The sequence below is a fragment of the Triturus cristatus genome, chromosome 7 (assembly GCF_964204655.1).
Source record: "Triturus cristatus chromosome 7, aTriCri1.1, whole genome shotgun sequence".
Lineage (NCBI taxonomy): Eukaryota > Metazoa > Chordata > Amphibia > Caudata > Salamandridae > Triturus > Triturus cristatus.
This window is the reverse complement of record NC_140590.1, coordinates 217,615,673-217,639,407: the sequence shown is the minus strand read 5'-3', so window position 1 is coordinate 217,639,407 and position 23,735 is coordinate 217,615,673. Positions and strand designations below refer to the sequence as shown.

The following is a 23,735-nucleotide window of genomic DNA, read 5'->3' as shown; positions in this document are numbered from 1 at the left end:
TTATCTTCCTCCATGATCTCCCAGTGGTCCTTCTCCTCTTCCCCTGCCCCCTTTCTGAATTAGTCATGCTTAACTTTTTTTGATCATTCTGAAATTTATGTTAAATAGATTTTCCAGAAATTGTATGATTTATACATGTTGTTGTTGTTCTCATTGGGTCTCCACTTACATGTATCATTAACCAGACATCGCCAACAGAAGACGAATTTCCCTTCTGGTCCTGTCTCTCGCCCACTAAGCAATTCCCTTTTCAACCCCCCCCCCCCCCTATTAATTTTTATCACCTTCAGTGGAGATTGTAATTTACAATCACCATGATCGTGCCATCGCATCTTAATTTACTATTAATTTTTATCACCTTCAGTGGAGATTGTAATTTACAATCACCATGATCGTGCCATCGCATCTTAATTTACTTCGGCCACTCCCGCCGTGCCTACGTGATTAGTTTTCACGCGTCTCCGTAACTTTTCTCTTTCCCTCTATTCACGTTGCCCAGGCGTCCTTGGTTACCACCCATGATCCTATCATCCTTCCTTACTCACTCCCCCCACTCCCGCATTGGTCACTGCCCCAGCGTCCTTAGTTACCGTCCCTCCCCCCTCACATTGGTCCAATCGGCGCTCCTCACCATGACGATTATTTTCCTTTATGTAGAAGAGAGCCCGGCTTCTCTACACAGGCTTCGGTAGAGCTCCGCACACGTCCGTGGCGGCTTGTTGTACCTTGTGGAATTTTGGACCACGACTCCCCTGACCTGCCTTCTGTAAGTTGACACCCCTCTCCCTTCCCCTTCCCTCTCATCCCTTGCTAAGTCTGCGGAATTACTCATCCGATCCTTTTCTCCTTTCGCAGGAAAACACTGAAGCGCCTCTCTGCGCTCCTCCGGTTCCGCTGCCCCGCTACTGCGGTAAGTGGAAAACTCGATAGCGCAGGCTATCCTCCCCTGTTCATTCACTCTCCCTATTCCCTGGCTCATTTCACCCTCTTATCCCGCAGAGACGCTTGAACTTACTCCGAGTCCCTCGATGTCTCTCCTAGACACACCGTGACCGTGAATCTACTTACCCGGAACCCTAGCTAACCAAGTCCCCTTAACCTGGGCCACAGGTAGGCTTTAGTCGAGACCCACCTTCTCCTTCGCCTGTTTCCTATGTCCGTTTTCCCACCACCGCTCTGATACTGACCTTTATTTTATACAGCACTCCCTGAAATTAACGACCCTGGTCCTGAGGATGATCCGGAATTATTAAGGATCGAAACGTCGTCGACCTGTTCCCATCAGCTCCAAATGCTTTTGGCGCTCTTTGATCTTTTTGGTTCCCCGAAAATTACTCCCTGAGAACTTTTAAATGAATAATTGGAACTATTACTTGGAACCTTGAATTGTACATACCTTGTATTTACTGTGTTGCGCCCCTTGCTATGGTTTTATACACGTTGTCACTTGCGCCGTCACACTTATGTCACGAGCACATTGTACACTTTTTCCCTTAGGGTTGTTTTCGTAATTGTACTGTATAGTGCTGCTATAATTTGTTAATCTTCCCTTAATATATGACGCCTACGGGCGCATTAACCAAAAAACTCTTGTAGCCTCTTTTTTCTCTTTGTGTGTTTGTAATGTCTTGTACATACGACTACAAATAATTTAATAACTCCTACTGAGATACTGTTGCAATTACTTTGATTACACACGGACACATGTTGATGTCTTCTGCTATATTCGAAAACTCAAGCTCAAAAAGTTTTTTAGCATGAAAGAGTGGCTAAAGGACCAGCAAGCTATCTCTGACAATCAGGCCAATATCCAACTCATGGCATCAGACACGAGAACCCTGCTTTCTATGCACCAACTTGTTCAGGATAATAGCAGTTCAGAACAGAGTATGTCTACTCAACAAAAATTAACTGTAGCAGCTATTTCGCAAATAGGAGCTCACACAAGTCCTTTTAAGTCCAAATCCACTTTTGTGCCGAACATGCCCAAGGATGCCATCGACACTTTCCATGATGTCATAGTGGAAGATTTGAAGAAATTGCACTATCAAATCAAACACCGAAAAAGGTATAAAAGTGAGCAGGAAAATCAATACACGGCATTGATTTAAAAATTGAGCAATGATCATCAAATTATTGTTACCACGTCAGATAAAGGTGGTAATATTGTTATTTGGCCACAAAATGAATATATTGCAGAAGCTCGGAGACAATTGAATGATCTGACATGCTATGAGAAATCTACCCTAAAAGAATATAATAATGCAAGAGACAATCTTAAAAAAACACTTCTAAAATGGAAAAGAGAGGGCATGATCTCAGCGGAGGAATCCAAGTTCCTGCATGTTGAAAATCCTGTTCTACCTAGATTATATTTGATACCTAAAGTGCATAAAAGAACGGTACCAGTCCCTGGAAGACCAATCATATCGGCAATACAGAGTGTTGCAGAACATATCACCCAATACATTGATTATTTTTTACATGATTTGGTTACAGGTTTACCAACTTATATCAAAGACACCGGAGATTTTTTAATTAAGATCATGCATATTCCATGGGCTGAGGACTTAATGTTTATTACGTTAGATATTGAGTTCCTTTATGCTAGTATTGAACATCTTGCTGGATTAAAAGCTTTGGAATATTTTTTTGGGTACTAGACCGTTACAATGTTAGAATCACAACAAAATGATTATGGAACTAGTATCCTGGTGACAATAATTATTTTATGTTTGGCAATGAAATTCATTTACCGAAGCGTGGTGTGGCGATGGGGGCCTGCTTCTCTCCTAGCTACGCGTGTTTACACGTGGGCTGGTGGGAGGAGCAGGTCCTCAAGCGCACTCACAATTCTATTTTGCCAATCATGTTTTAAAATGGATGCGATATATTGATGACGTTTTTATTATATGGAGAGGAGATGAGAAAACTGCCATTGAATTTGTTGACAACATCAATATAAATCAAGAAAATCTTAAGTTTACAAGTAATATCAACAATCAACAGGTAGTGTTCCTAGATGTTACCATCTTTATCCGTGAGGGACGAATAGCTACCACCCTCCATAGGAAGAGCACTGCTGGAAATTCCATACTACATGCCAGCAGTGCTCATCCCATACATGTCATCAATAATATTCCCTATGGAGAGCTACTTAGGCTTAAACGTATCTGCAGCACGGAAGAAGATTTAGCCATATGTACTAATCAGGCCCTTATGAGATTTAAAGAGAGAGGATACAAAGAGCCTATCCTAAAACAGGCAGTCAATAAAATAAATGCCAAGCCCAGGGACCTGATCCTAAGAGCAAAAGATACAATTGATGCAAATCCTGACTTAAAAGACAAAAAAGACAATGAATCGGCTCCTAGATTTATAACAACTTATAATCGCCAAGAAAGACAGATCAGAGCCATTATAACTAAAAGCTGGCCCATATTACTAACTGATGGAGTTATGGCTCCTAGACTCCCTGCGACTCCGACCATTATATATAGGAAAGAGCCCTCAATGAGAACGCAAATTACAAAAAGTTTTTCAGAATTGAGTAAGGATCAAATGTGGCTACAACCCCAGCCGGGATTTGTAAAATGTTCCAGCTGCAGGGCTTGCAAGTTCGGAACAAACACCACTCAATATGCCACTCCTTTTAGCCCACAAAAATTCAACATCACAGGGAATTTCAACTGTAAAACTGAACAGCGATGGCCCGTATAGGGCGTGTTACCGGGGCGGTGACATGGGGCAGAGGAGGGGCAGGGTGGGGGGTTGCAAAATGTGGCAAGCGGCCGATTGCAGGTAAGTCACTAAAAAAATAAAGATAACGAATTTTGTTTGCTCGCGCTATGTATGTATGTATGTATGTATGTATATATATATATATATATATATATATTGTCTACTGGCGATCGCCAGTAGATAGTTATAGTTAGGACCGAGTTCCCATAGGAAATCTGAAAATTCTATTTTGAATAACTTTGGCGCCGGTTGACTTATCTTCGTGAAATTTTCAAAACTAATGGGGCACTCCGCTCAGCTCCTACCCTGAAAGTCTCGGGGTGATTCGTCAAGCGGGGGCTGAGAAAAAAAGGGGGTCCCAAAACGCGTTTTCCCCATGCATTTTCCCATAGGACCTTTAGTCGAAGGCACAGCCCGAACGGCTGAACAGAATTACTTGAAATTTGGCAAAGAGGTAGTCCTCAGGTCAGGCATGTGCCTTTTGCATATATGGTGTCAATCTGTTCTGTAGTTCCTGAGAAAATCAAAAGTAAAATCACATATATATCTGGGCGGAGCCTAACTACACATCTCATCGTGAGATCTGATTGGCTGTCAGCACTTCATCCAAGAAGTGTTGGCAGCCATCTTGGGACGAATATACATGATAGCACCTCATTAAAAAGCATTGCAGTTAATAGAAGGTTTTAAGACTTTAGTTACATTATAAATCATTTGTTGGTGGTACCATACTCATTTTAGGTATTGTGGTGTGTTCTAAGGTGATTTTACCATGTGAAAAAGCCTTCTGCTGTGATATCATGAATCATGTTTGAGAGAAAACTATTTTCTCATGCTTTTCCCACAGAGGTTTGGAAGGTGATCTATAAGCTAAACTGAGAACATATTTTCTGTAAATTCACATTATCTTTCTCAGTCACGTGAGAATGAAGTCTGACATTCTCAATAAAACATGTACATCCAACAAGGGCAGAGACTGTCAGTTGATTCATTTGTGTTCTACTGCAGCTTCCCAGAGTGTTCTAAAGAACAACTAGAGCGCTAACAGCCCTACTTATGACAAACGTATGGCACAACTGAAGCCATCTTGGTTAGAATAAAGTGGTAACTCTTAAAACATTTAATTTAAAAAGGAACAAAATGAGGGGGTTCATTTTGCCATAGAAAGTATGATTAGTGCTGCAGAAAGAAAAATTAGGGCACATTTTGAGTGACTTCTCAAATCATCTTCTATTTAATTAAAAATGTCTGACATGCAGACTGAAACATGCACTTTCAATACCAGCAGCAGACTTCCCTGGTGAGCAGTAGTTTTACTACAGTGATCTAATGAGCAACTAGAGTGCTAACATTCAGAATTTATGGCAAATGTGTGACACATCTGAATGCCTTCTTGATGGAACCAAAGTAAAAAACTGGAAGTATTTCCTACTGAGGAGACTGCAGTAAATGAGGAAATTAAGAAACTTCATAACAAATAAATCTCCCAAGATGGCCACCAGAGACAAAAGAGCCCAAATGTAGCCCAACTATCACCCAGATGTAGCCCAAGTATAGCCCAATGCCAGAATGTCCCAGAGTGTTCTAACGAACAACTAGAGCGCTAACAGTCTTACTTATGACAAAAGTATGGCGCACCTGAAGCCATCTTGATTGTAATAAAGTGGTAACACTTAAAACATTTAATTTACCAAGGAACAACATGAGGGGGTTCATTTTGCCATAGAAAGTATGATTAGTTCTGCAGAAAAAAAAATTAGGGCACATTTTGACTTCTCAAATCCTCCTCTATTTCATAAACAAATTCTGACATGCAGACTGACACATGCACTTTGAATACCAGCAGCAGACTTCCCTGGTGAGCAGTAGTTTTACTACAGTGATCTAATGAGCAACTAGAGTGCTAACATTCAGAATTTATGGCAAATGTGTGACACATCTGAATGCCTTCTTGATGGAACCAAAATAAATAACTGAAAGTATTCCCACTGAGGAGACTGCAGTAAATGAGGAAATTAGGAAACTTCATAACATATAAATCTCCCAAGATGGCCACCAGAGACAAAAGAGCCCAAATGTAGCCCAAATATCACCCAGATGTAGCCCAAGTATAGCCCGATGACAGAATGTCCCAGAGTGTTCTTAAGAACAACTAGAGCGCTTACTGTCTTACTTATGACAAAAGTATGGCGCACATGAAGCCATCTTGATTGGAATAAACTGGTAACACTTAATACTTCATAACAAATAAATCTCCCAAGATGGCCACCAGAGACAAAAGAGCCCAAATGCAGCACAAATATCACCCAGATGTTGCCCAGATGTAGCCCAATGACAGAAGTGTGCAAAACACTTATTTTTTGTGTATTTGCAGTTTTATATAGGGCAGACTTGTCAGGTATTGGAGTGCTGTACATGAGCATTGGTTACATCACACAAGATCAAATTCATTTTGGTTGTAGACATGGGGAGATCAAGGGATTTGACCAGAAGCACAGAATGTTGAGCTGAAGCAGAAACTCCAACCTGGTTCCCCAGTTGCAAAGTCTGCAGCTCTGGAAGTAACACCACATCCTCTCCCCTAGGTGCAACATTTACTCAAGTGGTCAACTGGATAAAAAAACATAAAGATTACAAATAATTTAAAAGTTCTTTGTCTCTATTTGAAAACTCAGAAAATATGTCCTCATTTTAGTGTTTTTAGAGCACTAACCATAATTTTGATGCAAAGAAGACCCTCTCATATATGTAATTTCTAAAGGAAATACTCTAGGTATTACAGGTTTGATTACATCAAGATGACGTCAGGCGTTCCACACTTTTGTAATAAATATAGAATGTTAGCAATCTAGTTGTTCATTGGGATACTGTTGAGAGGTAGAGGCCAGGGGCACGGACTCGGAAAATTGAAGGCAGGTAGGAGAGTGCAGAGGCAACAATTTTACCACATTGGGCAGGCAGGAAGGGCAGTGGCAGCACAAAAGACTAGGGAGGGCAGTGGAAAGGGGGGCAGGGGCAACAAACCAACAATACAGGACTGGCAAGAGAGGCTGTGGCAATATAATAGACCATTGTGGGCAGAAGGAAGAGGCAGTGGTAGTACAACCATACATGCCAACAGACCCGTTTCAGCTCAAATGGGCTTTATTTGATCTGTCTCCTGTCTACAATCTCCTCTTTTTCAATGTAACTGAAAGGGGAAAATCAATACCCCAGTTTTTTTCAACATCTCCCTCTTACCAAGTTCAAAATGTTCGCAAGTATGGTACATTGTATCATGGTAGGCAGGAGGAGTTGGGGTAGGGACATGGACTTGGATAACAGAGGACAGGAGGGACATGGAGAGGTGCACCAAACTGACCCTACAGGGCAGGCATCAGGGTTTGCAGCAGCACAATACACCACACAGCATGCGGGACGGGAGTGCAGCACAACAATCCATAGAAAGCAATAGGGAGGGGACAGGACCATGCACATGGACAACAGAGAACAGAGGGGAAAGAGGCAATGGTAGCTAGCTGACCATAATGGACAGACAGGAGAGAAAGCTGCAGCATAACAGACCATAAATGGTGGAGGGACGGATCAGGGGCATTACAATGGAACAGAAAAGCCAGGAGGGAGGGAATAGGGGTCTGCACATGGAAACAGAGGGCTGGGGGCAAGAGGACAGGACAGGAGCAGCAAGATGACCATGGAGGTCAGGCATGATGGGCACTAGAAACAAGACACACCATGGAGAGCAACAATGAGACTATGATGGCATACACACAGACCATGAAGGGAAGGTGGGATGGGGTCAGGGGCAGCTAGCTGACCACACAGGGAAGGTGGGAGGGGCCATGGCAGCACAGAAGACCATGCATGGCAAGTGGGAGGGTTAGTGGCAGCACAATGGCTATGATGGGCAGGAAGGAGGGTGCAGGGGAATGCACAAAAGACCATGGAGGATAGAAGGGAGGGTCAGGACCTGGCACAGACAAGAGAGTTCAGGGGAACGGGCTTCTCAACAGACCGCGCGGGACAGGCAGGAGGAGCAGTTGCAGCACAACAGACCAGGGAGGGCAGAAGGGTGTGGCAGTAAAATGGACCTTGGAGGACAGGAGGAAGGGGATAGGGGCATGGCATGTGGACAGGCAGGGTGGAGGTGGCAGGGACAAGTTACAGTCATCTGACAATGCTAGGCAGGTGGGAGGGGAGTGGCAGCTCAACAGAACACTCAGAGTAGATAGGAGTGGCAGGTCCATGGTACATGGTGGGCAAAAAGGATGGAGCAGGGGCATGCACAAAGACATCGGAGGGCAGGGGGAAGGAGAATAGGGGCGGCAAGCTAAGCACTGAGGCTAAGCAGGAGGTCAATGATGGGCCATAGAATTGGGCAATGGAGGGCAGGTGGAGTGGACTGGTACATCATGCTAAATGGAGCTCAGTGGCAGCACATCAGACCATGCATGGCAGGAGGGAGGAGGCTAGTCCATGGATTCAGACAACAGAGGATAGGGAGGAGGTGGATGGGGCAGCAAGCTAACTGTTCAGAGAAGGTGGGTATTAGGAACTTTATTGTTTTTAAAATGTGTGTCTGTGCGAACTACTTAAAATATGAACAAGTATGCAGCATAATCTCACTTTTATTCAGGAAGAAGAGGACATTTTTGACTGTGACTCCGGGCTCACTTGGCAGAAACAGCCCCTGACCCTCCACCCCCATCGCAAAATGTAATGCCCGTGAAAAGGGCAGGTGGACGCAGTGTTATATAGAACAAAGTCCTGAGAGCACGATTGAAAATGAAAACTAGATATAGTATATGGTATAAACTATGCACCAAAAAGTGTGATATAAGATGAACCGGGGCTTGAAATATAATATGCAATACATTGTGCGCAATGACAGATTCATTGGAGAGCGCGAGATAGCACAGGCACTAGCGTGTGCTATGCAATATGCGCCTTGGAGTGTAATATGCACAGGGCAGTGTTGTGTAACCTAACTAGTATCTAAAGTTGTAATATAAAATATGTGCTGGGGAGTGTAACGTTGCATATGCACTGTGACAAAGATATGGATCCCAGATTGTAATATGTATGGCATAGCGCTGTGCGTTATAACATAGGCACCGAGGAAGGCACGTTAGATGGGGCAATATAACCCGTGCGAAGGCAAGTGTGGCATGACATATTCACGGGGTGGTGTTACAGTGCACATGGGCTAGAGAGTGTCATAGCATACGCACTAGCTGGTGGAATACAACACAGAGGCGTGAGGCACTCGGCGGGCACTGGTGGGTGTAACACAGCATTGGGCTCAGCCCGGAGCACGCTGTGACTCTCAAGTGAGATTCATCTCCTTTCCAGAGAGTAAAATAAAAAGTATTACACATCCGGTGGTGGATGTGTATTCTATTAACCGTGAGGGGGGTTTCTTGCATAGTTTGGTCGAATTTTTGTCAAATCCCCTTTGAATGGGATGTCATCAGTGATGTCATGAGTGATGTCACTGACCATGTCATGAGTGATGTAATATGTGACGTCATCAGCAGTGCATTGCGGGCGCGTGAGTTATAGTTAGCTGAACTAACTATAACGGGTGAATTTCAATGGTTTTGTACGAGTGAAAAGTCCAGCTAACTATAACGCCCCTGAAACCTATGGTTTTTTCAGTGAATATATATATATATATATACTTTATTTCCACAAGAAAAGGTTGTCCTCTGATGCAGGCGCACTCACAGTCAGTTCTGAATTTCTTTATTGCAGACTGCAGCAAAACTAGCAACTAATATAGAATTTTTTTTCATGAAGCCTAAAGGGTTTCGGACTTCCCCAGCATTTGCTCACAGGCCAAATGCCTGGCGGTACAGCAAGCTAATTGCAGGCACCTGTTCACCCTGTTAAATAACAATGCTGCCCTTCAGTGGGCCTCCTAAGTGAGTTCAAAACAGTGCATGTCGGTAATTGTGGTCCTGCACTATACCCTTTACCCAAATGGGTTTGCTGTAGCTTGAAATTAAAACAAAGTTCATCATACTCCAGTGGACAAATCCGATGTTACATTACTGAGTTTGCTGAATTTAAAATATGGCTTCATCAGAGAACAACCTTTTTATGTGCACACACACAACCACACACACACACACACACACACACACACACACACACACACACACATCCACACACACACACACACACACACACACACACACACATACACATATAAATATGTGTGTGTGTGTGTGTATGTGTATATATATCTATATATCTATATAGCAATGCCAGCGAAGAGTCTGCTGGAACCACGGGGGCCTTGAGGCTCCCCCGCAGTCCCATAGCACATTAAATCCTGGTTGGAGCTGCAGAGGATAGTGAGGAGAGTAACACACGCCTCTGCAGCCCCTTAGGTGCAGGGGCCTGTGTTATGCCCCTTTAAAAAGCAGACACTTCACAGCTCAGCTGGTAACCCACTCAGAGACTCATGCACCCACTAACAGACCCACTAAGAAACTCACGCACCCAGTAACAGACCCTGTCTGAGACTTTCACACCCACTCACAGACTCACTCAGACACTCACATATCCAGTCACAGACATCAGACCCACTCAGAGACTCATGCACCCACTCACAAACTCACTCAGAGATTCATGCATCCACTCACGTACCTACTGAGAGAGTCATGTACCAACTCACAGGGTCACTCAAGCACTCACGCACTGACTCACAGACATGCTCTGAGACCCACGCACCCATTGACAGATCCACTGAGATACTCATACATCCATTCACAGACACACTTAGACACTCGGGCACCCACTCACAGACCCACATGGAGACTCACACACCCATTCGATAACCTCCTCAAACTCGCACGCACTCGCTCACTTTGATGTCATCAGGGATGTCATTTGAGGTGTCATCAGTGATGTCACTGACCATGTCATGAGTGATGTTATGTGTGAAGTCATAAGCAGTGCATTACGGGGGTGTAAGTTATAGTTAGCTCAGGTAACATTAAGTGCTGAATTTCACTGACTTTGTATGAGTAAAATCTGAGCCTAACTATAACATCACTTTAACCTTTGTGTTATATATCTGTCTAGGCACTAAATTTGAGAAGTGAAATACAGTAAGCCTATACTTACCTACTTACCCACATATACTTATCTTCACAATATTCTTTTTGATGTTCAAAAATGTAAATACTGGTAGGTATGTTCCGATATGTGCTGTTTCTCTTACCTGTGTTCACTGCACCGCAATGTTTGCGTGTGTGTGTGTGTATGTATATGTGAGTATATGTGTGCAGTGTGTTTCTGTATGAATGTTTTTGTGTCCATGTATGTGCATGTGAAGTAGTTTCATATTTCCTTCTGTCGACTGTAGCTTTCCTTTGGTCAGCTCATCATTCACAGTGTTTTAACCTTGACCTCAAGACTATCCCAACTCCTTCCCATTTGCCCAACTGTGGGTTTAAGCTGTATGCCACATCTCTCTATTCACAGGGTATTATTTGGAATGCATCTATGCATTTATGGTTTTATAGCTGCCTTTTAATACTTACTTAATCATTTTGCTCTGGTACTGATTGTTTCCAGAAACAAGGAGAGGACAACATGAAGCTACCCAGCTCATACCTTCAGCTACTGATGTTAGGTGAGTAAGCATTTACCTAGAAAAAGGGTGATATGGCACTGATGCTGCCACAACCCAGTCTGCTCATTAACACACTATGTATCTTTTCAGGTCTATTACTGATCTTTGTGAACCCACTTCTGGCTGATTTTCCTCCAAAAGGTATGACATTTTACCCCCAAAGTACTTGTTCTGTATGTCATAGTCATTTGGTGAAGTTTGGACTTTTTAAATACATTGATTATCCCTTTCCTCGTGCAGTCCCTTGATCACTTTCAGTGCCAGTTCTGTGGCAAAGCAACTCTAAGCAGTTTTTTTAGGAGGACACTAAACAGAAGGTGCTACATTCCTCTAATGGAATCACATGTTCAACATTGCAAAATGGCAGAGGAAGCACATTTGTTACCATGCAGCTTTGCTAAATTCCAATCTCACTTACAGCTTAATACAATATTTGGCAGTGAAGAAGCTGCCCAAAAGCTAATGTCCTGAAAGCCAATAGAAGATGAATCAAGCAAAGAACAATGTACATTTAAAGCTAAAAATATCCCCTCTTTCTAAAAAACATACATTCATGTGAGTATAACACAACCAGGCCCTTTTATTACAGGTCCTTTTGTTGCTCTCAATTGTGAAGCTTGACATGACATATATTACAACTACCTCTATGCAAACCTATCTTCCCCAACTATCTTTCTGGCCTTTATCTTTTTAAAGTAAAAGTGATATTTTGCCAAACCATCTCACTACTCTCTGACTTTACAATCAATTCTATAGTTGAGTAGTATGTCTCCAGAACGCACATTTGCCTTTGAGGGTAAACTGCTGACCTTTGCGTTACAGCAAACAAGCTTAAAATGCAATGAGACAGCGCATTTTAAAGATAACAAATGTCTACAGCCACACTAAACCTGGGCTCCGACGGCTGTGTACAGGAGTGTCATAGGGAAATCCACAGTGTCCTCTTAACAACTTGCATTAAAATCCAGCTTGAATCAGGTACTAAACCCTGTGACAGAAACTGAAGAGGGGATACACAAGAACTCTCTTGGCATCCTGTTCTCTCCCTTTCAAATGTGCCCCAAGTATTATATGTGGTATGACATGTATATCAATCAGGATTTGACATTGGGGTATCAACAGAATGCCCACAATGCCCTACACAGAATATTCTGTGGAGTTCAGAAGGGTCATCCCTGCCTATTCAGGTGAACCTATTGTTTGCTCTTTTAGGGCATTTCACATCAATTCCTGTGCTTGAGCATAGAATAGAAGCTTGCAGAAGATTGTGCTAATGTGCCTTCTATCAGTTCAGGCAGGTTAAGGGTAGGTTTTAAAATGTTCATTTTTTAAAATATTTATTAAAAACAAACTTTACCATTAAATTGGATTTTCAACACCTATTAAAGATAGTTATTTCATTATTTTATTAGCTTGTCCCATTCTCTACATAGCGATCTTCATTTTCAATTTTTTACACATGGTAGCTACCCCTGCCACAGTGAATATAGCTTTTAGGGTTCTGTTGGTGTGGGGACATGGTAACATTACTTTTCTGTATGTCCCCCCTTTTAAATACCATGCAACCTAGCTTGTGGGCTAACATACTTACATAGAACTGACTTATTAATATTTAAAATTGGGTTCCTTAAACTCTTTAAAAGGGTTATGATAACAGGTCGCAATGCATGGTTTACACTGGCAGCAACCAGGCGACAATGCTAAGCCTGCAGCCATGTTTTCCTTTGTCACAAAAGTGGATGGCACAATAAGTCTATTTTCACACCATAAAAGATGGCCTTATAGAAAGGTTAAATAAGCCAACCAGGGACTAGGCCTTTTAGGGGTTAGAGCATATAGAGTGGGCACTGGACAGCAGTGTTCCGGTGTTCAGTGTCTAATGACCATCTAGGAAACATTTCAGAAAATGGTGGGTATTTTCTTAACTCACAGCTCCGATGCGCAGCCCAACAAAATCCACCACATTTTTCAACATAACTACTACTTTCAACCAGGCCAAGCAGCACTCTCAGGCTAGCAGGCTACTGAGGAACATCCCAGCCAGAACCACACAGACATTTTCCTCACCTCCTGCTGGACCGAGCCAAACAGAGCCAAGCTCATCTTTTACACATTAGCAGAACTAGTGCTCCCATAGACAGAAGACCACCAAGTAATACCCCAGACTCTAGAGCACAGAAAGCACCATTGAGTCCCACTTATTGTAGCCAATCAGAGCCTGGCACTTAATTTCCACAACTTTAAGGTGCCATCTACCAAGTGGACAATGACAATGTTGGCACCCCTTTAGGCCTGTTCAGGATAGGAAGTGCCTAGACCTAGAACACTGAGCCTCTAATGAGACACTTATACTCTGTGCTGCACATGCACACACACCACACACACAATACACATACTACAGTGCACTCTGTCACAGATTATCAATGAGCAAACACAAAAAACCTTAATTGCATTCTACTCATTAGCACACACACACCACCTACAAAACAAACCTTCTAACTCGCTACTTCATGCTGAATAATGCACACTCTGCAGCCATACATTTTCATAAAATAGGTGCATGATTGCACAAAACAACCATTGTAGATTTTGTTATCACGTAAATATGGCCCACTTCCACCACATATACGCACAAAACCCTTTAATTCAAAAGGGGATGGAGCGGAAGGCTACGGGCAGTCAGGTTCAGCTGGCCTCCTATATAACATGTATCACACAAAAAGAAACTACCCTGACTAAGTGTCTGATTCTTAGTGAAGGATGAGGCACACTAGGCCGGTAATTTATGTGGTGTTGGGCATCTCAAAAAAATGTAAGGACTGTCCTCACACACCACCAGGTGTCGTGCTTCATCATCGCCAGGACTCGCTCTTTAAAAACCGCGTTTGATAAAGGGCGGGCCTACATCTGGAGATGGGGGGAGACAACCAAGTAATGCCCCTGACTATACGGCACAGAAAGCTCCCTTGAGTCCCACGTATTCTAGCCAACCAGAGCTTGCCATTTAATTTCCACAGCTTTAAGGTGCCGTCTACCAGGTAGACACTGACAATGTTGTCACGCCTTTAGGCCTGTTCAGGGCAGGAAGTGCCTAGACCTAGAACACTGAGCCTCTAATGAGATACCTATACTCTGTGCTACACATGCACACACACCACACACAAAATACACTCACTACTGAGCAATCTCCAAAAACCTTAATTGCATTCTACTCACTAGTGCACACACACCAACTACAAAACAAATTCGCTACCTCATGCTGAATAATGCACACTCTGCAGCCATACATTGTCTTGAAATAGGCTGCACTATTGCAAGAAACAAAAACAATGCATTTTTTTATCACGGAAATATGACCCTCTTCCACCCCAATCATGTCTTTGACACAGCAGACTATATCACTGAACATAATGGCCATACACTGAATGGGGAGAGTGGGGATTGCCATCATTCACAATCATATTTCGCCTTGCCTTCTCACAGAACAAGTACCACCCAAATCATAATACAACCTCTTCACTTCCCATTTCAACCTCTCTGCATCATGCAAAGACCATTTACACACAAGCTCCTAAATATCATGCTTTGGGTCACATGTAAAACCATTTTATTTTGTTTCTGTAATTGCTATTTTTGTGTGAGTCGCAATTAGAGACTCGCAAAATTAAATGTACTAATGTGTCTCAGATGCATTAGCGATTCCCAATGGGGTCGCTATGGACCTAACTCATCAATATTCACGAGGCAGGTCGCAATTTGCAACCCTTTGGGAATGAGCAGTAACACTGGGATCGTGGCCTGCTGGGGATTTCTATATATGCTTTTTAAAAAAGCAACTTTTTTTTTAATGCAGTTCGTTTTCCTTATAGGAAAACGAGATGTGTTTCAAAAAGAAAAAAAAAGTTTCTCTTTCATTTTTAAGAGAAGGCAATGGTCTGTGGGACCACTTCCTGCTCGTAAACAAAAGTTTTCGCTGCCAGTCACAAAGACCTGGGGACCCCTTCCCCTTTGTGACTGGCTTACCACCTACTTTTACTCCCCCATTCAGCCCTCCCACCAAAACCTCCTTCAATGTTCAACTTCAATGTTTCTGAACATCTTTGGAACCAAAGCAGTGAAAGAATCTGTATATACACTTGGCAAGTGTCTGACACCAAGAAACTACTCATCAAACCTATTTACTCTCAGAGCAGCACCCTGCATCATAACAAGGCAATGCCCCTTTACCACTGAAATGAAATACTATGCTATTCTCCACACTACATTTAAGCATCACACCCAACAAAAAAGAGAACATCTAAAACATTTTCCTTTAAGACTTTGTCAAGGATGACTTTTAAATGGAACTCATTAAAGTCTCAAACACCACCAGACCTCATAAGATGTTAGCAAACATCCAAACAAATACAATACTGTCCTAAAACAGCACATGTGCCAATAAATGGATCATTAAAACATGGTCCTCCAAACCAAATCCATGTGCACTATTAGTAAACCAATGAACTAACAGATAATAATTGAAATATGTGAAATTAAGATAAGAAATTGAAACAGGCCAATGCCTTTGGCAACCTCATCCAACTCAAAGCACTCCACTAAGCCAGTGAATCAACTCAAACACAGCCTCCTCTACAAGATAGAAATTAAACAATGACTAATATAAACACATCTCTCTTCAAGTCTCTCAAGCACTGCATTACACTACTCCCAGATTACAGAATATGACAATAAGTCAACAATTGCAGTGCTATTGACCAACATGAACATGAAACAGACAAACCTACTCTGCATCTTCTTCAAGTGGATAGCTTTGGAGCTCCTCTTGCATGCTAAATAAACAGGTATTCTAATGTCACTCATCACTATCTCCTACACAATACACTGTGATCATTCATCATAGAATCGCTTCATTTAAATGCTTTAAAAGCAAACCTCAAAAACATCAACCCTGCCTCTGACAGGGAACATTGTGGATGATCCCAAACCACAACAGAGCATCTGTTTGCTGAAGAACCCACCTTTGACCTCGGACAACCTTACCAACCAACCACCTTCCATTTATCTGAAGAATAATTTAGAGAACAGTGTTATCAAACTACAGCATCAGTTTGTCAACAACAACCAATTCATCCTAATGGGAGCCACAAGATTGCAGAAACTCCCTGTATAGTTTGTAGTTTCTCAAAGATGCATACTGTACCCACAACTTCAACATCAATTTGGAACCCCAGGGGATATTACTTACTCACAATAGTGCCAATATACACAAAAGCACAAAACTGTATCTCAAAATCAGTCCAGTTGATGACACTCAGCCACTTAAATTCTGCCTCAAGCTAATTAATAACTGAATGCCAAGTTCTGACCTAAAGCTTAACCTGATAAATATTTAGGGGCAGATTTACAAGAAAGTAATGAATCTGTAGAGATGCGTCACTTTCTCTGGGCCACCATGCAAAACTCTTGCGTCATCATGGATGCGCCGTATTTACAATACGGCGCACCATGGTGCAAAGATTGACAGATGCGTAAAAAATTCTGACTTATCTGTTGATGGAAAAGTCACGCATTGCTGGAGTTGTGTCGCCAGCACGGCGCAACTCCAGCAATGCATGTTGCAGCCGATTCCCAATACACTGCGTCACTCCTTATGCCTGCTTCAAGCAGGCGTAAAGTTTTGACGCAGTGGCATCCTAAAAGTCACGCAGTGAAATCTTGTAGATTTCACTGCGTCACTTTTACGAGGCTTTCCTGCGTGGGAACGCCTACCCTGCATACATTATACCTGACGCAGGTATAATGTCACGCAGGGCTTTACAACGTGACGCATCTTCCTAGATGCGTCACGTTGTAAATGGGCCACAACTTTTAAGCTGCCGATGCATCACAAAAGTGACGCAACAACAGTGCAAAAGTGATGCATGGGGCTTGTAAATCTGCCCCAGAATATTTACTGTTCTCCAACAATGTCAATCAACCTTTTATTCAAGCTTTGCTAGCAGGCACGAGCCTAGACTTCTTGACCCTCAACCTGACACCAAATGCAAAATCGTTTTGATTTATACTCAACATGATCGCATGGAACCAGCTCTTTCACCCGAAAAAATGTAAACCTTTCCTACTTAAATCTGATTTCTGTTAAACAATGACCAGTTCTCTCCTAACTAGATAGTGGCAATGCTCTAGTCTACTACATCACTGACTGCATTGACTCCTCTCAAAGGCATCCACCACTTGGAAGTTCGACTCATCTAGGACCGGGAGCAATTTGATCATTTAACCTGCTCCCCCTCACAGCCTGCATCATTTTCAAAACCACCAGCATCCCCTACAAGACCTTCAGCAGCAACACTTAACTATACCTGCAGAGAAATGAGCCCCCTTGCATTCTCAATTCCACAGTTAGAGCCAGGCTATTGCTAGATTATAGACAAGCTAACGCAGGAAGGAAAAGTCCATTCCTTTTCAGTCTATACGCCCATTACCTGGAAGCATATCCCCGTAGACATCACACCTGCTCAACTCCACTGTGATTTAGAAGGCCACTGAAGAGCCACATCTCCACAGAATAATGTCATCTTACCCGAAAAGTTACCACCTTCTCGCTCCATCACTTTAGATGCCCATGAACTTTCACGTGTCTTCTGTGCTGCTGTTCCTCCATTGCGCTCAAGTAACGTTTGTAATGTGGTTACATGCACAAAAATATACATACTCTAGAAATGTAATGTTTTCTGCAAGGTCTCATTAGATGTTCGCCTTTTTATGGACTGCTTTGTGCTGGCATTAAGATTCAGAGGATCATGACACTGCTAGTGGTTTTCGCAGGGCATATTCTCTGTCCTTATGACAAGTGGCAGCCTTGACTACACCCAATGGTCTTATGTATTGACTTATGGACACAGGAAGATGGAGAAGGATTTATTTCGTTTGAGGACGATTTAGCTGTCGAGGTGGAAATGAATTGCAACAGAATAGATTATATGGGAGCTCAGGTTGGAGAGAGGCCTGCACCCTAGGAGCCTTTTGAGAGATTTGGGAGAGACCAGAGGAGACTTTTCTATGATAGTCAAGAAAGTGTGAGCCCTTGCTGAAACGGCAATCAGGAGGAAGCTTTCTCAGCAGACCCCAGAAGAATTTCGTTTTATCTCTACTGAAGAAGGATGAAATCCAGAAACACATGTGTCTAGAGATTAACAGCACTAACCTGCACCAACTTTGGTGAGACACTCTGCAAAATTTCAAGTAAGCATTTAAATTGAACTGCATGTACCAGGATGCAAAGGGGCGAACTGTGCTGGGAGGTAGCAGTGTGCTCCCATCCCCCTTCTGTTTCAAAAAGGCTCCCTTGAGCCACTGGGCTGACGAGCTCATGGGAGGCACCTGTGCGCCAGGGAGAGGTACAGAGACCTGAGAGGATTGTGGCAGCTTTCTCAGCAGACCCCAGAAGAATTTCGTTTTATCTCTACTGAAGAAGGATGAAATCCAGAAACACATGTGTCTAGAGATTAACAGCACTAACCTGCACCAACTTTGGTGAGACACTCTGCAAAATTTCAAGTAAGCATTTAAATTGAACTGCATGTACCAGGATGCAAAGGGGCGAACTGTGCTGGGAGGTAGCAGTGTGCTCCCATCCCCCTTCTGTTTCAAAAAGGCTCCCTTGAGCCACTGGGCTGAAGAGCTCATGGGAGGCACCTGTGCGCCAGGGAGAGGTACAGAGACCTGAGAGGATTGTGGCAGCTTTCTCAGCAGACCCCAGAAGAATTTCGTTTTATCTCTACTGAAGAAGGATGAAATCCAGAACACATGTGTCTAGAGATTAACAGCACTAACCTGCACCAACGTTGGTGAGACACTCTGCAAAATTTCAAGTAAGCATTTAAATTGAACTGCATGTACCAGGATGCAAAGTGGCGAACTGTGCTGGGAGGTAGCAGGGTGCTCCCATCCCCCTTCTGTTTCAAAAAGGCTCCCTTGAGCCACTGGGCTGACGAGCTCATGGGAGGCACCTGTGCGCCAGGGAGAGGTACAGAGACCTGAGAGGATTGTGGCAGCTTTCTCAGCAGACCCCAGAAGAATTTCGTTTTATCTCTACTGAAGAAGGATGAAATCCAGAAACACATGTGTCTAGAGATTAACAGCACTAACCTGCACCAACTTTGGTGAGACACTCTGCAAAATTTCAAGTAAGCATTTAAATTGAACTGCATGTACCAGGATGCAAAGGGGCGAACTGTGCTGGGAGGTAGCAGTGTGCTCCCATCCCCCTTCTGTTTCAAAAAGGCTCCCTTGAGCCACTGGGCTGACGAGCTCATGGGAGGCACCTGTGCGCCAGGGAGAGGTACAGAGACCTGAGAGGATTGTGGCAGCTTTCTCAGCAGACCCCAGAAGAATTTCGTTTTATCTCTACTGAAGAAGGATGAAATCCAGAAACACATGTGTCTAGAGATTAACAGCACTAACCTGCACCATCTTTGGTGAGACACTCTGCAAAATTTCAAGTAAGCATTTAAATTGAACTGCATGTACCAGAATGCAAAGGGGCGAACTGTGCTGGGAGGTAGCAGTGTGCTCCCATCCCCCTTCTGTTTCAAAAAGGCTCCCTTGAGCCACTGGGCTGACGAGCTCATGGGAGGCACCTGTGCGCCAGGGAGAGGTACAGAGACCTGAGAGGATTGTGGTAGCTTTCTCAGCAGACCCCAGAAGAATTTCGTTTTATCTCTACTGAAGAAGGATGAAATCCAGAAACACATGTGTCTAGAGATTAACAGCACTAACCTGCACCAACTTTGGTGAGACACTCTGCAAAATTTCAAGTAAGCATTTAAATTGAACTGCATGTACCAGGATGCAAAGGGGCGAACTGTGCTGGGAGGTAGCAGTGTGCTCCCATCCCCCTTCTGTTTCAAAAAGGCTCCCTTGAGCCACTGGGCTGACGAGCTCATGGGAGGCACCTCTGCGCCAGGGAGAGGTACAGAGACCTGAGAGGATTGTGGCAGCTTTCTCAGCAGACCCCAGAAGAATTTCGTTTTATCTCTACTGAAGAAGGATGAAATCCAGAAACACATGTGTCTAGAGATTAACAGCACTAACCTGCACCAACTTTGGTGAGACACTCTGCAAAATTTCAAGTAAGCATTTAAATTGAACTGCATGTACCAGGATGCAAAGGGGCGAACTGTGCTGGGAGGTAGCAGTGTGCTCCCATCCCCCTTCTATTTCAAAAAGGCTCCCTTGAGCCACTGGGCTGACGAGCTCATGGGATGCACCTGTGCACCAGGGAGAGGTACAGAGACCTGAGAGGATTGTGGCAGCTTTCTCAGCAGACCCAAGAAGAATTTTGTTTTATCTCTACTGAAGAAGGATGAAATCCAGAAACACATGTGTCTAGAGATTAACAGCACTAACCTGCACCAACTTTGGTGAGACACTCTGCAAAATTTCAAGTAAGCATTTAAATTGAACTGCATGTACCAGGATGCAAAGGGGCGAACTGTGCTGGGAGGTAGCAGTGTGCTCCCACCCCCCTTCTGTTTCAAAAAGGCTCCGTTGAGCCACTGGGCTGACGAGCTCATGGGAGGCACCTGTGCGCCAGGGAGAGGTACAGAGACCTGAGAGGATTGTGGCAGCTTTCTCAGCAGACCCCAGAAGAATTTTGTTTTATCTCTACTGAAGAAGGATGAAATCCAGAAACACATGTGTCTAGAGATTAACAGCACTAACCTGCACCAACTTTGGTGAGACACTCTGCAAAATTTCAAGTAAGCATTTAAATTGAACTGCATGTACCAGGATGCAAAGGGGCGAACTGTGCTGGGAGGTAGCAGTGTGCTCCCATCCCCCTTCTGAATCAGGAGGAAGGTACTCTGTCATACTCTTGGACATGCTACTTGAGTCCTGCAATAGAGCTTCAGGAAAATTGAAAGCATCGGAGTGTACCAGCCTGGAAGGCAACCTGTTCTGCCTCTGAGGTTCTGGTCTCTCTCAGTTAGAATAGATTGCTTGTAATTCTTGTTACCTTTCTACTGGCTGTTTTTAAACAGTGACTTTTACAGCCCCATTGTTGCAAAGGATTTTTTTTTACATTCACTTCATGGGTTCATATCTCTTGTTCCCTTAACCGTCCTTTAAGCATTTTGAGCCATTTAGCATAATATATGTGTCTAGGATTTCCTAATTTGGTTTGAAAATGTTATGGTGTTCTTCACTTGAATCATGTTTGGTATTTCTTGAATGTAGCCAGCATTTCTCGTGAAAATAAGGCTGGAACTTTGTGCTCGACCGACTCATGGGTCACCAGCCATTTCACAGTGAACTGTGTTGTAGCCTAGAATAATTGCCAAATTTGGTTGATGGGACACCCCATTCCTAATTAATAAATCACTTCTGACACCTACATATGTAATCCCTTTTTGAGGTGGTTATATCTTCTTTGTAGACACAGAAAGATGCAAAACAGGGCAGACTGCTGTAGGGAGGGACAACTCTTTAGGCGTACTGCTAAATTGCTTTGATATGCATATTAGAAAAGATTGAAAAATAACTATTGGCTTGGTATTTATTGGACGGCTTATGTATTGGTGAAGGTGTTTGATGTTTATTCTTAGCATTCTTAGCACACACTGCTTAACTAAATTTTTTCCAGGTGCTTTAGGTTACCCTTCTGTACAAGGGAGGTTTGGTTAAAAAGTGACACGGCCTGAGCAAAATGTCTGTAATTTCCTTTGTGAAAATGATGTAAAATGGCCCAAAAACTATACAACATTATAAATGATTGAACACAATGTTGGCTTTTACTGACATCTTAGAGAAGGTGATAATGCATTCACAAAAAGAAAGGAGTCCCCTTTTTAAAAAATACATTATTAAAAATTGTCCACTTTTATTTTTAACTGTAATCCTGTTTCCTTTAAGAAAAATGGGAGGCATTTAAAAAAAGCTTACTTTATTGAAAGTCAGGCACAGACATGATGGTCTGCTGGCCCCCACAGGCCACCTTCCCTGTGATGCCATCCAATTATAGTGAACTACCTTATTAATATTCATGAGGTAGGCCTGACTGTCACCCACTGCGATTCAGACATTTGAGAATCCACCTTTATAAAGAACAGATGAGACGACGGTGGTCAAATATCTGAATGGACTGGACAAGTTGCATCTATGCCTGCAGACTCACCGGTGCAGCATCTCTGGGCGCGCAATTTCAAAAATATTAGGAGAACCTCCGCACCGGGACATAGACGCAATCATGATGCCATTTCCCAGCTGCAGGATTTGAAGAAGGCAGAGGAATTAGAAGTAGTTGGTCCTATAAATGCAATGTGGATAGGATACTTCAGTTAAAGAATAGCTGGTGTTAATACAAGATGCATTTACATATATTTCTCAGTAATATTTAAGAATGCCTGTTTTTTATTACTGGTATTGTGTGTAATATTTTATTGCAAATGATGCTGAAATAAAAACAAAAATTTGGCTTACACATTTGTGTCTCCCTATAGTGTGCCAACCTAACGCCGAACGTACTTGCATGAGGACCTGTCGAGAAAACTGCGACAAGCTAAGCGATATCACAGTCCCTAAGTGTACCATGGAATGCAGAAACGGGTGTGAATGTGTTTCGGGTTACATATTCAAGTCCAGCAGCTCTCAGGAATGTGTAAAATACAAAACTTGCCCAGTTAGGTGCCCGGCGAACATGCATTATGAGCCTTGTTTGAAGTCCGATCATGCAACCTGTGCAAATCCGGATACCAAACCTGTCGACGGAAGAACCTGCGAGCCCTGGTGTGTGTGCAATGGGGGCTATGTGTTCCGCTCTAATAACGATCGCACATGCGTGCCCATCTCTGATTGTCCCTTAAAGAAGAATTAACAAAGAAAAAGAGTTATCTTTTAATGCATTCTCTTGCGTAACCTTCTTGTTCACCGAATATACTGTCGATGATGCATGTTTTTTCTAAAACTGTTCTGTTTTATGTGCATTATTAAATTCATATGTGAGCCAAAAGATTCCTGTCAACTCCTTTTGTCACGCTCTAAGATCTGCAATGTAAGTTAGAAATATAGATTTGTTGTTACATGGCAGCTCAATCAATCAATCAATCAATCAGGGGAATTGTAAGCACACAACTCAACCGTGAGGGTCTCAAGTCACTGGAGGGGGGTAAGCAGACCCGTTCAGTCTAAAAGCCAGGTATTGAGTGTCCAGGTCCTGGCCGCGATGTAGGAGAAGGCTCTTCCACCTGTTCTTGCTCTGCGGACTCATGGGTTTTTGGCAAGGGCGAGGTCGGCCGATCGTAGGTTTCTCTTGGGGAGGTGGAAGGAGATTCTTTTGTTGAGGTAT

The 23,735-nt window shown here is 43.2% G+C and overlaps 1 protein-coding gene across 1 annotated transcript in view; it reads left to right on the top strand.

Annotated features, from left to right (window-relative positions):
- Positions 1–23,389, top strand: part of LOC146809255 (zonadhesin-like) — a 29,042-nt gene extending 5,653 nt beyond the window's left edge. Inside the window, exons 2-4 of the mRNA XM_085614322.1 lie at positions 11,329–11,386; positions 11,477–11,527; positions 22,891–23,389. Of these exons, the coding sequence (XP_085470448.1) occupies positions 11,347–11,386; positions 11,477–11,527; positions 22,891–23,264 (465 nt within the window). The 5' untranslated portion in view covers positions 11,329–11,346 and the 3' untranslated portion in view covers positions 23,265–23,389. The remainder of the gene's footprint in view (positions 1–11,328; positions 11,387–11,476; positions 11,528–22,890) is intronic.
- The last annotated feature ends 346 nt before the right edge of the window (positions 23,390–23,735 follow it).